This window comes from Urocampus carinirostris, chromosome 6 (genome assembly GCF_059441175.1).
Source record: "Urocampus carinirostris isolate Australia breed hairy pipefish chromosome 6, RoL_Ucar_1.0, whole genome shotgun sequence".
NCBI lineage: Eukaryota > Metazoa > Chordata > Actinopteri > Syngnathiformes > Syngnathidae > Urocampus > Urocampus carinirostris.
Window position 1 is genome coordinate 15806449 of NC_142354.1, and position 15702 is coordinate 15822150.

The following is a 15702-nucleotide window of genomic DNA, read 5'->3' on the forward strand; positions in this document are numbered from 1 at the left end:
CTGGTTGGCAACCAGTTCAGGGTGTCCCCCTGCCCACTGCCCGAAGATAGCTGGGATGGGCTCCGGAACCCCCAGCGAGTACTCATACTGAGGATAAGTGGTGCAGACAATGGTTGGATGATTGGTCTCGGAATTAGTGAATGCGAAGCCATGAGAATAATGTGATTGCCTATTTGATTGTTCATGAATGAGTACAGCATTTGGAAAATTTCTGCCTTTTTTCAAAATTTCATTCCTTGTCCAGCCGTTTGTCCTCAGAATGGTTGGGGGTCCGGGAGCCCATCTTAGTCAATTTCAGGCAACTGGTAGGGGAAACACTGTCACCAGCCAGTCGCAGGGAACATGGGGACTGACAACCAATCATACGCCACTAACCAAGGAACATTCTACCAGGCATGTTCTTTAATGTCTCTTGGAGAAAACCCTTGCAGGCACGGGGAGAACATGCAAACTTTGCACCAGGAGGATGGCAGAAGGATTTTAACCTATGATATCTTTACTGTGAGATGTATATGAAAACCAGTCAGCCACCATATCGCCCAACCTTCTTCTATTGACAAGGAGTTATTGACCTAAATGGATGCATGACCTACCAGTACATACACTTTGCCATTAACGGAATGGAAAATTTGCGGGGGTAAAAATAATAAATACTAATGATGTCATGTCATAAATATGTTTTATGATGAATATCTGGAAAATGACAAGAATACAACTTTTTATTTATTTATTAATAAATATTTTAAAGAATAAAAACCCATAAAGGGGAGGCACGGGGGATGGGTGGTTAGCGCAATGAAGAGGTTCAGAGTTCAAGTCCATCTACCATATCCTCCCCATGTGGAGTTTGCATGTTTTCCCCGTGTCTGCATGGATTTCCTCCAGGCACTTCGGTTTCCTCCCACATCCCAAAAACATGCATGTCAGCTTAATTAGCCGGTCCAAATTGTCCCTAGGTGTGAATGAGCGAGCGAGTTGTCCATCCCTGGCTGGCAACCAGTTCAGGGTGTCCCCTGCCCACTGCCCGAAGATAGCTGGGATGGGCTCCAGCACACCCGTGACCCTACTGAGGATAAGTGGTGCGGATAATGGATGGATGGAAAAACCCAAAGAGTCATTTTTAACCCCATTTCTCCAACTAAATGTTGATCGAAATTGGTGGCAAAGTGAACCGCGGAACAGCGAGTTAAACCAGAAAAGAGAAAATCCTTTGCAGTTTTCGATAAGACAGCTCAAAAACATAAAGCACCGAAAGGCGAATCGCCCCCAAAAAAAGAATAACGATGCCTCCTGTACTTCATAACCCAAAGATCTTCAGACGTATGACAGGCAAACTGGTTCCCGTGGAAACAGCATAAAAGCCGGACCGTGCCTGCTGCAATAAACGTTTGAGGGCGTCAAGTCGCTGCTTTTAATAGCTTAAGTGTCAAAGTTTTGCATCACTGACACAATGAAAACTGCCAGGAAACAAGTAACCTTGCTTTGATTCAATGGTGACTGGTGGAAATGAGTGTCATAATTTAGTCTTGTTTTCCATCCGCTCCCACTATCCTTTTTTTCACTCTCTCATTCCGAAATTGTTTATTTTGTCGGAAAAAAATAAATAACAGTGCCTACAAAACAGCCTGAGGACGTTTCATCTTCCCAAGATGATTCATCTCAGCAATTGATATTGTTTTTCCTCTCAGACTTACTAACTTTAATTATTTCTTGATCAATATTGAATTTAATCGGATCTGGCGGGTTTTAAATTGAAATTATGTCAATGGCATGATTAAGACGTAGATTCCAACATACACTACCGTTCAAAAGTTTGGGGTCACCAGACAATTTTGGGTTTTCCATAAAAATATTTCACTTTTATTCATCTAATGAGTTGTCCAATGTATGTGTTCCTTTGCTCATGAGAAACTCTTCGCTTTGTCGGCCAGTCCCAGAAACTGATTTTTCTTTGCCATTCTGTTTTGAAGGCCAGCGTCTTGGAGTCACCTATTCACTGAAAATGTTGACACTGATGTTTTGCGGGTACTATTTAATCAAAGCTGCTTGTTGAGGACCAATTTTCAATCTCATGTACTTGTCCTCTTACTCGGTAGTGCCGTGGGGCCCCACCCACTTTCATCTCAATGCTGTTCTCTGGTGGGAGTAGTACACATCGTTGTAGGAGATCTTAAGTTTCATGGCTATTTCTCGCTTGAAAAATCCTTCATTTCTAAGAACAAGAATAGATTGTCAAGTTCCACATGAAAGTTCTTTTTTGTCCAACCTGGAAGTTGAATCACAGCCCTCAAATGTGACGCTCCAGGTACTCGCCTAGTTCAAAGAAAGGTCAGTTTTACATCTTCTCTAACCAGCTTAACTGTTTTCTGCTGTGCTAACATAATTGCAGAAGGGTTTTCTATTCATCTGTAACCCACTTCAGGGAATGTACACCTCTCTGGATATGTAGGAGCTTTGAGAATTAAATAACCCAACGACAAGTTCAATAAATAGAAACGACACAAAATGATATTGGGCTCAAATTAAACCAAAAAAAATGTGGTTGATGCTTTCGTTTGAGTTTGTTATAAAGAAAATGTCCAGATTGGGGTTTATTCAAGGTCAAGTCAGGGATCCATAAAGAAAAAAGTACTACTACGAGTTTGCTGGTGGTAAAGGATCGTAGGGTTCGATCTTCAAAAATGGGTGGCCTGCCTTTAATCTAGAGCAGGGGTGTCCGATCAGGCCCACTAAGGGATTGAATCCGGCCCGCAAGACAACTTAGTCGATCAGGGGAGGTGGAGTGCGCGCACGTTGTATATAGTTCTGCCCCTTCCTACCGCTCACCCAATCAAATTGCTCTAGGTGCTTTGCTAGAGCTTGTGTGTGTTTAAAGTTTGGTATGTGGCTTTTCATCATAAAGTGTCTCAACAATGAACATAGATGGTTTTATGAACTTCCTGTATAGGGTCGGTCAGCGATTTACAGCCAAAACGGGGTCTGTTGGTGTGAACCCTACTGTAAACTGTAGTTTAAATTGTGTCCTTTAGATACTGGACCGAACCCATGCAGCAAGGAGTGTTGTCTCGGCTTCGCACGTGTGACAATTGGCTTCGTGATTAACAATACATTAAATAATCGTAAACGTTTTATTTTATCGCTGAACCATATGTCCTCATGAAAAGAGCCACATACTACTCTGCTTTCCAAAATAAAATGGATCATTAAAAGCAAAATAATGTTAGATTATGAAAATAGATCACTGAGAATGTTGTCACTATCACATGAGTTTTCTACCTAGTCATCACTTCATTACTTTGATAATCACATCATTCATTTTAGTTGTAGTAAATGCACATTATATTTATTCACACATTTTAGTCAAGTATTTATTTACTGATCAGTGTACTTTCAAGCAATGGCCTTATGACATAACCTTGAGGACTCAGCAATGTGCAGTACACATCTTGTACAGGTAGTTCCCGCTTTTTTTGTTTTTTGGTAATGTGAGGTCTGAATTCTGAGTATCTGTAATGCTGCATGTACAACTTCTTTACTATAAGAGAGGGGCAGAAACATTCTTGCTTGCAATTTGTTGGGAGAATGTGTCTCCATCACTCTGATTTTATCTTTGTTTTGAAACTTTGTAATAAATGTTCTCAGCTGCATTGCTTCACTACAGCTGTTTTGTTTCAAAGTCCGAATTTTCAGCCTGGTCCCGGAAAAGAACACGCGGCGAGACATAAGAATGTCATTCACCTTCAATATGAATAATAATTATAATAATAATACAAATACACAAATAAATAACCCCTAAAAATAAATGGGGCGGGTTACATACCCATTTGCCTTCTGACGCAGCATCCACCCGGGAGAAGAAATCCGTCTTCCTCTTCCTATCACAGTCCCAGTTCGTGTGTAAACATACTGTACTGTATCTCCAGCGCGCTAAGAACTTTGACATTTGTATTGTTTAACATCTCGTGCATCCATTCAATATGGTTGGTGTAAAGTGTACAAAGAAAGCTTGATGCGGTTGAGAAAATGGTTCGATCGCTTTTTTTCGGCCACTTTTCAACAAGGAGGAGGAAGTAGCCTAACTCTTGAAGCACATCTTCCAAAAGTAAGTTAAACTTCACTATTTATCTTGATAGAGAATATTATTTTATTAAATGCTTATTTTTCAGGACAAAACAATACAGGTTACTCATACAAGCCTTAAACATACTTATAAAAACCATAAACATACAAAATATAGCACTGAACTTACGATCGATCATCCGGAACGTACGTTGGTTGTTAGTAGGGAAGCGTCAACGCTCACGTTACACCGGATCTGGATGTCATGGTGGACAAGTACTGCAGACTTTACCCTGATGAGGAGACTGAGATGGAGTTTGAAGCTGACGAAGAGGCCGACTCCAAGTGAACTACGTTCTTCGTCTTGGTTCTGGACTTTTATCTGACGTGTTTAAAGTGCTGTCTGCTGGAAATAAGCCTCGATAGACCTACAGTATGAAGATATTGAATTAGGAACCGGACAGCTACAATAGTCTTTTACCATGTTAAGAGTATGTGGTGTGTATTTCTGTTTATGTTTTCATGTTATCTTCATTTAAAAAAAAAACTGTGCTTTTCCTTCAAAAATAAGGGTATTTTCAAGCGACCCTAAACTTTTGAACAATCGCGTAAATCTGAACCGTCATAATCACCTGACTTTCGACTTCAAACGTTCTTTTTTAGGGAATCGAGTGTAAACAACCTTTGTTGGCTGTCGTCATGGCAACTGCCCGCCTCCCTTGTCAGCCTCCTTTGTCGTGCAGGGACTTTTTAAATCTTTGTGACGGAGCTACGGAACATGTTCAGTGGAAGAGATGAAGAGAGCATGCACACAAATCTTTGCTCCATCAGCCACCAAAGTCCTTTGCCATCCATCAACCGCCGAGGCTTTAGTCCTCAATAACAGCATAACAAAGTGCAAGCTAACTGCCTGTGACCTCAAATCGTAGGTTAGCGCAGTCGAGTCAACGACTCCGAGGATGAATACGGCCCGCAGCGACCGCGGGCTAACATTTATCATCAAGTGCACAGAATGCTGTGAAAAGGAAAAGATGGAAGGAACACGATAACGGTGAGTTATCATTTGTCTTTTATGTGGAACCAGGGTCGGATAACAAACTTTTTAACTTTTTTAACTAAGTTAAGGAATTTTGTGAATTTCTGAGTGTTATAATCGAACATCATATAAAAGTTTCCTACGACCCAGAGGTGGGTAGTAACGAGTTACATTCACTCCATTACAGTTACTTGAGCAAGTTTTGGGACACTTTGTACTTCTGGGAGTGTTATTAAATCACTATACTTTTTACTTGCATAAATTTAAGGAGAAGAAACAGTACTCTTACTCCACTATATTATGCTACATCGAAGTCGTTACTAAGAAACTTAAATCCGTAAGTGTGCGCATTTTTTCGAGTCCTTCGCTTGTTTTTTTTTCTCCAGTGAGAGGCACTGTGGGGCCCGAGCCCCGCCCCTTTTATAGGGGCAGCATCACATACCACGCAGGTGGCTGTTTTGTAGCAGACCGGTGGGTTTGTGATCGGCCATGGAGCCCAAAAGTCAAGTCAAGTCATGTTTATTTGTATAGCCCTTAATCACAAGAAGTCTCAAAGGGCTACATAGACCACAGACTTTTTACAAAGATACGCACCCTTTGAAGATAGAAAGTTTGAGGTTTCTGTGCTGTTCTCTGGAGGGAGGAGTACACCCCGTTGTAGGAGATCTTAAGGTATGTACTACTTCCTCCAGAGAACAGCACAGAGTTGAAAAACAAGCGGGGGCCCCACTGCAGAACCAAGCAGGAGGACAAGTACATCAGATTATGAAATGGACGCTGTACAGGTCCCCAAAACAATACATGATTATTGAGCAATGCCAAAACAATGATACAAGTAATGCAAGACAAGCTTCATCGACTGACATTATAATAAGATAAATAAGAAACCTGATTCCACACCGTTCAGTTATTTTCACCTTAATTGACAAATCGCCTCAATCGAAAGGTAATAAGCTTGTCTACTGTTAGCTTTTGTAGCATCTTTTAAGAGTCACTGTAAACGAAAAAAGTGGCCTTAACCTATGTTAGGTTTAATGTCCCGAAAAAACTCATTTTTTCCCACTATTACAATCAGTTTTTTTTAACAATTTTGTGAGTGCCACTTTATTCTACACAAAACTCACACACGTCTAGTACTATGTTTATGGTGGTTCTTCAATGGCGGCTGATAGTTGCTAGTATTTTGCTGGCTACTGTAAATAGAAAAAGATAACTCCACAGAAATCAAACGGAAGTTGTATTAATGGGATTTTATTTACTTTATATTTTCAAAGGTTTGCTTTTTTATTAAGGGGCACATCGCAGGTTTGGTTCCCCCCTTTCTGTCTCTCTCCCTCTTTCTTGCTCTAACCTTTTTACCCTCTGATGACACCTCTCCCTCTTCACTACTTAAAAACTCTGTTTTCATGGTTCAGTGCTAGTTTGTTTCCCATATTGTCTTGTTGTCACAGACTTTTCCTTTACAGTGTATCTTGAACCACCAATATTGCTGCCGGCTGCATCACCGCCCCCTCACCGGCCTTTCCGACCTGGACACTGACTCCACATGTGATGGACCCTAATGAAATAAAGACCACTGTACAATGTTCCCTCTAATTTTCCACGGGTCTGAGCGTTCACACAAAGTCAGTGAGCAGCGCTTAAAACAACAGTGAGAAACAGCAATCCCAAGTGTGGCAACTAATCCATTATCAAACATGTCCAATACTTGACATCAAGTTACATTTTGCTGAGTTTTCGGCAATGCAATTTTTTTTCCACTTTCGAATGAATTGACTCATGTACTATTGCAGAGGTTGTACGGCCTACAAACATCGTTTTTACAATTCTTTCACAAGATTTCCATTTCCTTTTTTTTCCTGGTATCTTTTGTCGCATCATACTAACATTTTTGGGGGCTTATTTAGTCGGTTGCACGATACACAACTGTATTTAATCACATTTTTTTAGGGGAAGTACAATGTTGGCAACAAGATTCACTTGATATAATTGGAAATTATTTAAATGCAACACAAACATTGTCTTCTTTTACCCTGTTTTTTCTACTTTTTTTTAAATTCCTTTTCAAAAAAATCTTATTGTGTTTATTTTTTCCCAGCTGTTACTTTTTTCTTGCTTTTTGTTCTCTATTTCCTTCCTGTTTCCTTTTATTTTTATCTTTTTCTTTTTTTTCTGGCTTTTTTTCTGAAATGTTCCTGCTCTTTTTTTCTCTTTTTCTCTCCTTTTGTTTCTTTTTATCCCAGCTCTTCACTACTTTTTCATTTAGGTTATTTTTTGTTCTTTTATACACCCCCCCCCCCTTAAGTCATTTTGTGCATAATTATAGGTAATATTTGGTCGTGTAGGGATTAAAGAAGCAAAAACAACCTGAAGAGCCTTTTGGGACCCGAAAGAGCCGGTTCTTTTTAGTGAGCCGAGCCGAAGAAGCCGGTTCTCAAAAAACTCTACTGACTTTACTCAACTTCGTTCTACTTCAACCTTGACTTCCAAATACCGCATTTAGAACACAACGTCAGGGGAACCCTAGTAATTTTACCTTCATGCACAGTAACTTTGACTTAATTCGCTTCTTAATTATCAATTTCGAGCCCTGATTTTTGTGAGCTGGCTAGATTTTCTTGTGCGTGGAAAAGCGCTGGGCAGTGCGCAATTGCGCACACACGCAGCTTAGAGGGAACATTGCCACTGTACTAATCTGTTCTTCTGCATTGTGCTTCTACACCCAGAGTGGAGCGCTGACAAAAAATAATGTATATTTATGAATATTAGGACTAACACCTTACAAAGAAACACCTTCCTCGAACGCATTAACTTTTTACTGTTATGAATACTGTAACAGGGCAGCACGGCGACTCAATGGTTAGCACATTAGCCACACGGTGCAGAGGTCCAGGGTGCAAGTTCAGCTACCGCACGTTTGCCTCGTGCCTGTCTTGGGTTTCCTCAGGCCACTTCCTAAAATGTTGATTGGTGACTCCACATTGTCCCTAGGTGAGTGAGTGTGAGACTGACTGTCTCTGTCTACCCTGTGACTGGCTGGCAACCAGTTCAGAGTGCCCCCTTCTCACTGCCCGAAGATACCTCCAGCAACCCTAGAGAGGATGAGCGGTGCAGGAAATGGATGGATGGATAGAGTACTGTAAACCGTTATTGATATCCATGAGGTAGCGAAACTGCGATACAGGGAGGGATTACTGTACGCCGAAAACAATGAAATATTTGTTTTTACCTGCGCATCCATGAGAAGGTGCCTCATTAGGGTCATGGACTTGTTCAAAGAGTCGCCCTCAATCTCCCTCCCGCTCGGGAAGTTGCCCTCATTGCCGCTGATCATCCATGGCTGACTCACCAGGAACTGGGCGATCTGGTCGTTGAGGTTGTTGAGCGACTGGACAGCTGCGTACCAGAAAATCAAAAGTCACCTATGGTGGTTCCGCTTCATAAAAACACCTCCAAACCAAAGAATAGATAGATGGATAGATAGATAGATAGATAGATAGATAGATAGATAGATAGATAGATAGATAGATAGATAGATAGATAGATAGATAGATAGATAGATAGATAGATAGATAGATAGATAGATAGATAGATAGATAGATAGATAGATAGATAGATAGATAGATAGATAGATAGATAGATAGATAGATAGATAGATAGATAGATAGATAGATAGATACTTTATTCATCCCCGAAGGGAAATTCACATTTCCAGCAGCATCCCTTCGCTGAGAACAATACAATAATAAAGCAAAAAGAATACAATATACAGATACCCAGTGTGACGTGCAAATGCCCACTGTAGCGTGTTATAAAGAATAACTAAATAGTGCTACACAGAATACATATTGCAATAAGATTCGGTAATATGCAATGTAGGTGGTGTGGTTTACTGTGGGCTTTTACTCTGCCGGGTAGAGTTAAAGAGCCTCATGGCATGAGGAAGAAAAGATCTCTTCAGTCTGTCCGTAGTACAAGACAGTGACAGCAGTCTGTCGCTGAAACTGCTCTTCTGTCTGGAGATAATGCTGTGTAGTGGATGCGATGGATTGTCCATGATTGACCGCAGCTTTTCCAGTGCCTGTCTCTCAGCTACTGTTGTTAGGCTGTCCAGCTCTTTGCCCACAACAGAGCTCGCTTTCCTAGCCAGTTTATTGAGACGAGAGGCATCCTTCTTCTTGACGCTGCCTCCCCAACACGCTGTCACATAGAAGAGGGCGCTTGCCACAACTGTCTCATAGAATATTTTCAGGAGGTTTTTGCAGATTTTGAAGGAGGCCAGCCTTCTGAGGAAGTAAAGTCGGCTTTGCCCTTTCCTACATAGCTTCTGTGTTGGCAGTCCAGTCCAGTTTGTTGTCCAGCCGCACACCCAGGTATTTGTAGGTCTGGACAAATTCTACACATTCTCCTTTGATGGTTACAGGAACCGGGTGAGTTCTGGTTCTCCTGAAGTCCACCACCATCTCCCTGGTCTTGGTGGTGTTCAGGTGCAAGTGGTTTGCGTCGCTCCATCGGACAAAGTCCTGAATCAATTTCCTGTAATCCTCCTCCTGCCCATTTCTGATACATCCCACGATCGCAGTGTCGTCGGCAAACTTTTGCACATGGCAGGACTCAGAGTTGTACTTAAAGTCTGATGTATATAGAGTGAATAGGAACGGAGAGAGCACGGTACCCTGCGGAGATCCTGTGCTGCTAACCACAGTGTCCGATGTACAGCCCCCCCTGTTTCACATACTGGGGTCTGCCTGTCAGGTAGTCAGTAATCCATTCTACAAGGTGTGAGTTAACTCCCATCTCTGTCAGTTTCCTACTCAGTAGAGAGGCTGTATGGTATTGAAGGCACTGGAGAAGTCCAAAAATGTAATCCTCACAGCCCCCTTAGCCCTATCCAGGTGAGAGAGGGATCCGTGTAACATGTATACATGTCGATATACGAGTTCTATTTGGAACAAAAATTTTGCTTGCTAAGCGAAAAAATTTCCAGGTCACGAGCAGTCCCAGAGGCTACCACTAGAGGCCGCTCACTGCTCGTAACTGCTCACCGCCGGCATTATCTTATTTCAGTTTGCATATGCAAACTACTACAGGTGGGGGGAAATTTGTGCCGTAAAAATATTTTGTGTGTACGTTCATTTAAAGTTACAGTAACTTTAATTTTAAGTGTACAGTAAGTGCTTATGTATCATCAACAGTCTCCATTTCATACCAGTCAACCTCAGTCAATTGCTTTCCTGTATTAATGGTGGCCTTGTTAAGCAATGATAAACTTTACCAACACAAAGGGGCACGTGTCAAAAATTTCCTTTATGAAAATTGTTATGCGGCGTACACATTTTGAAATGATCAAAAATCATAAAATACAGGAAGAACGTATAAGTTAACTGGTATGCGAACTTTGTCACTCGTCCTCGTAAAAACCCAGTTTTTAATCATTTCGTATCAAGGAAATTTTGCTCCTTACAAAACAATTTGAGCTACGGACGAATGTGAGCTTACTTCAGAATTGGTGACAAGCTCCTATGTCAAAACATGGAATGAATGATACAAAAAAATATGACAACGTGGCTTCAAAATTCAGATGTAGAAAAAAAATACAATTACACCTAGTCTTCACGGTTCATGAATTCCTGCACCTTATTCTATCAGCAAAATGTGTTTGTTCTTCCTTCTACTCATTGTCAAATATTTTCATTTTCTTCTTATAATATTTCCCCCTGATAATTCAGCATACACACGGAGATATATGTGTGTATGTACTGTATTTTGTTTTGTTTTAAACAGAAATTGCCTTTAAGAGGGATCGTCAGGAATTCTATCAAACTGGTTTCTTGATTTCATCATGCTGAGGTTTTTGAGTTTACATGTCGAAATGTCCTTGGGCAAGACACTGAACCCCTAATGCCCCCAATAAGCAGGTTGGCGCCTTGCATTGCTGCACGGCCGCTATTGGTGTGTGAGTGTGTGTGTGTGAATGGGTAAATGTGGAGCACATTGTAAAGCGCTTTGGGAAGTCTTCATTGACTTGAAAAGCGCTATATAAATGCCGATCATTTTATTTTATCATCCTTGCCCTCATGTAGGTTTCAGATCAGGAGATGCAGTCATAAGAGTCTGTAGTCTGGACCGCCCTTTGAGACTTCTTGTGATTAAGAGCTATACAAATAAACACTACTACTCTCTGGTCTCCCGAAGTCCAAAATCAAGAGCACAAATACAAAATGCTGCAGTTTGTCTTTTAACTAAGACGAGAAAGTTGGATCACGTTACCCCGATTTTAGCTGAACTGCATTGGTTCCCTGTTATATTAAGATGTGATTTTAAGGTTCTGTTGGTAGTATACAAAATCATGCATGGACTTGCTTCCTCAAATCTTTCAGGATAGATTTCCCCCGATGTTACGGTCCGGTGCCTTCGCTCTGAAACAATGGTCTACTAGTGATTCCAAGAGCCAAGAAGAAATCTGAAGGTTCAAGAGGGTTCTCCATGCGGTGCTGCGGAATGCTCTGCCAACTGAGATTCGTTCTGCAACCTCAGTGGAATCTAGCCTTAAAAAACACTTCTCTTCCATAGCTTATGATGGACCTGTATTTTCACATTGACAATATCTGTAATAGTCTGTAGTTTGCAATAATCTGTGGTCTGTGCAGCCCTTCGAGACTCCTTGTGATTGAGGGCGTCACAAATAAACATGACTTGATTTGACTCGACTTGATCCTGGAACAAATTAAGCTCATACGAAGAGGTACCACTGTAGTTTCTTCCTCTTTGTGTATTTGCTAACGAGAATATGGTCAGTGAAGCTACTGTGGTACCTCATCTAGTTTCAGACACCTGGGGACTTATTGCAATAATTACATTACCCAAGCAAATACCCACATCTACTCACTTGTGTCATATGATTCTTCCCTGGGCCCGCCGTCGTAATAATGCCATTACAGTATACCTTGTTACAGCGCCGTTTTGTGCCACTTCGTCTTACTGAGCTTGTGCAAAGTTGGCCTTTCGGCGCCGTCAGAAATGTTGTCAGCATTGTCTTTACAACGCAAGCAAACACACCGCACTTAAATGCAACATCAATTTCCTAATCAATGACTTCATTAAAACAAGGCTTTGTGATGGAAAAACTTCACAGTCTTGAGATGTAAAAAACGAGGGAGGGAGGCTTTGGAGGATTAATCAGCAGCAATACACCAGCGGGGTCCGCATCAATGAGGCTACGTTGTAATCCCGCAATTTGCGAAACACGATCAGAACAGTGTTTTCGCCGCAGGGAGGCGTGCGTTGCATGTTAATGAGAGCAAATGTTTACGCTACGCCCTCATTAGGTTCACTTTCATGAACTGCATTCAAAATACAATCCATTTTGCTCATATATCACCTTTATTGACAGTTATTCGATTTATTATTGATGAGCTACGTGAGTGTCTTGAGATCGAAAACTTTGCAGTGCGCAGGTGATGGTTATGGACTCATGTAGCCATCACGCTAGTTACAACTTCTAGCGAAAAGTATGGTATCATCAGTCTTGGACAAGTACTCACTCCGACGTTTTATTCTGTAGAACAAACTCAGATAAAAGCATGAAAACTTAATAAAGTTTTTCCAATGTACGACATATTAGCATTCAGAAACCCTAAAACAAATTAAGAAAAAAACATCGCAATGGTCGGTAAATGTTACTTTTATAGAGCAAGCGCAGGGAAATAAATATGGAATCACTCCATTCTGAGGAAAAAAAAGAGATAAAGAAATAACAATCAAAACATATCACTAGTATTTAGTTGCACCACTTTTGGCTTTTATGACAGTTGCAGTCTCTGAGGCATGGACTTGATGAGTGACAAACAGTATTCTTCAATCTGGTGCCAACTCTCTTTGATTGGAGTTGCCGGATCATCTTTGCCGGTCGGAGCCTTGCTGGAGAAGATTTTTTTTCAATTTCAACCACAGGTTTTCAATTGGGTTGAGATCTGGGCTATTTGTCGGCTATGACATTGACTAGATGCATCTTTCTCCAAGGAATGCTTTCATAGTTTTTGCTCTGTGGCATAAAGCATTGTCAGCTTGGAAAATGAATTAATCATCCCCAAACATTTTTTCAATTGAAGGAATTAGAAAACTGTCCAAAATGTCAATGTAAACTTGTGCATTTATTGCAGATTCCCCCAGTGCCTTTGTCTCTGTCCATATCATTAAGGACTGTGGGAATTTTGAGGATTTTTTTAGGCAGGGCTCTTTGGAAATCTCAACGGAACGGCACCAAAGAAAAGTTGAAGCATCATCCCCTTGTACAATGCAGATTAGTGACTCATTACTGAAGACAACCTTCATCCACTCATCCACAGTCCATGATTGACTCTCCTTAGCTCAGGGGTAGGGAACCTATGGCTCGGGAGCCATATATGGCTCTTTTCATGAGTACGTATGGCTCCGAAATAAAATGTAACTATTGCACATCTTTCTGTGGCGTTCCAAAGTCAAGTGATTTCATCCCGATTTTGGTCCATATAAAGCCGAAGCAACTTAATGCAGAAGTTCGATAAGAAAACCATTCAAACTGATAAATAAAAACGCTGGCAAACGACTTTGATTGGGTGAGCAGTACAGGTGGGCGGATCCCTGCACACGGCGCAAGGCACTTCCTTCTCTCTCTCTCGCTCAGTGCTGTCTACACCGAAAGTGAATATGACGATATGCTTATCGTTTGCAGTCATTTGTGACATTTTTACAAAAGAACTTTGCATGCGCATTGTTTCGAAACCATTATTAAGGACAAATTTCATGGATAAAAATGGCCTCAACACTCTTTACTGAAGGTAGAAGACAAATTGTAAATGGCATATTTACATTGATTTAGGACACAGGATTTGGCATTATTATCATTTCATACATTTGATTTAATCATCAAATGACACACAGTGAAATAAAATTTGCTGAAGAATTAGCTTTTGTCTAGAGTGTGTTTGGCAGTTGTCTCAATTTTGAAAATATATGATGTGGCTCTCTCAATTTGTTTTTAAAACATTTTTTGCTTTTATGGCTCTTTGGGTCAAAAAGGTTCCTGACCCCTGCCTTAGCTCATCGAAGTCTTGTTCTTTTGTGTTTAAGCATCAACGACGGTTTCCTTTTAGCTTTTCTATAGTGAAAATCCCATTTCTACAGGCGATTTTGCACAGTTTTGTCACATACATTGACTCCAACTTTGTTTCATTTTCTCTTCATCTAGCTTGTTGTGCATTTTCTGTTATCAAGACATATGGCAGTGTTTGAAATAATGTCTGCCCGTATGCCCGGAGCGTGCATCTTTTACGTCGGGCATACAACTTACACAATGTCTCTGCCCGGGCGGCCGACAACTTTTCCAAGAAAAAAAAAAAAGAAAAAGATTTTTTGTCGAATCAAACGTTTACTTTATTCCGATTTTGAAATCTTCGTTCAGTTTGGAAATATCGGAATTTCGGTTCGTTTGGCAATTTGCATAGTCGGCAGCCAATCTGAGTTTTTTCTTCATCACAAAATGTCTGAGTGAGTGCTGGCCCAAGACTGGTGATTCCATACTTTTTGCTAGGGGTTGTAAAGCAGAACTCTAAAAATCATAAAACTCCCAAAGGCAAAAAAAAATGATGAGCGAAAAAATCAGCACATTAGATTGGTTGAATGTTTAAACAAGTAACACATGTACCGTAAGAACATAATATAAATTAACAACAATAATAATAATAATAATAAGGGCAGCACGGCGACGCAGTGGTTAGCGCATGTGCGGCACAGTTCAAGTCATGGGAACCTCCTGCGTGGGTTTAAATCCAGCTCCAGACTTCCTGTGCGGAGTTTGTATGTTCTCCCCGTGCTTGCGTGGGTTTACTCCGGGCACTCCGGTTTCCTCCCACATTCCAAAAACATGCATTTCAGGTGAATTGGCCGGTCCAAATTGTCCCTAGGTGGGAATGAGCGAGTGAGTTGTCTGGTCCCCGTGTGCCTTGCGATTGGCTGGCAACCAGTTCAGGGTGTTGTCTGCCCACTGCCCGATGATTGCTGGGATGGGCTCCAGCACCCCAGCGACCCTACTGAGGATAAGCGGTGCAGCTAATGAGATGAGATGAGAATAATAATAATAATAATGATAGGGGTTAGCGAGGACCATTGTAAGTACCGGTAATTGTATAGTAAACTCTTGGGATAATCGCCGATAGTCTTTTGTGGCCATGTTACTATAAAAAATTTCAATGTCTACGAATAAAATGTTGTAATTTTTGAAATATTATGATCCTCAGTGACATCAGAATTTGTTCTCTGTATTCATGAGTAGTGTAAAATTCAGTCTATAAGCAGCGACTTATTTCCCACGCTTTCAAACCTGGCTTATGCAATGATGCGACTAATTTATCATAAATCCCATTTGTTTAAGCTTTCCAATGATATGTGGCATGACGTATTTAAGTGACTGGTGACATTGTACGGACACGCATTTGTTCCGGTGGGTTGCCGGAACATTAAGGGGTTAAGGCAACATATATGATCTTTCTATACCGTCTTAAGGACCCAATGTAAAATGACCTCATTTGGAATTTATCATAATTGTTATTGTGATCTGCTTAAACACT

At 41.0% G+C, this 15702-nt stretch overlaps 1 protein-coding gene across 2 annotated transcripts in view; it reads right to left on the bottom strand.

The window, feature by feature from the left end:
* kaznb (kazrin, periplakin interacting protein b) overlaps positions 1–15702 on the bottom strand; it is a 198297-nt gene that overhangs the window by 154943 nt on the left and 27652 nt on the right. For both annotated transcript variants that reach the window (XM_088338051.1, XM_088338049.1), the window contains one exon: positions 8325–8491. In XM_088338051.1, coding sequence (XP_088194177.1) covers positions 8325–8491 — 167 coding nt within the window. The remainder of the gene's footprint in view (positions 1–8324; positions 8492–15702) is intronic.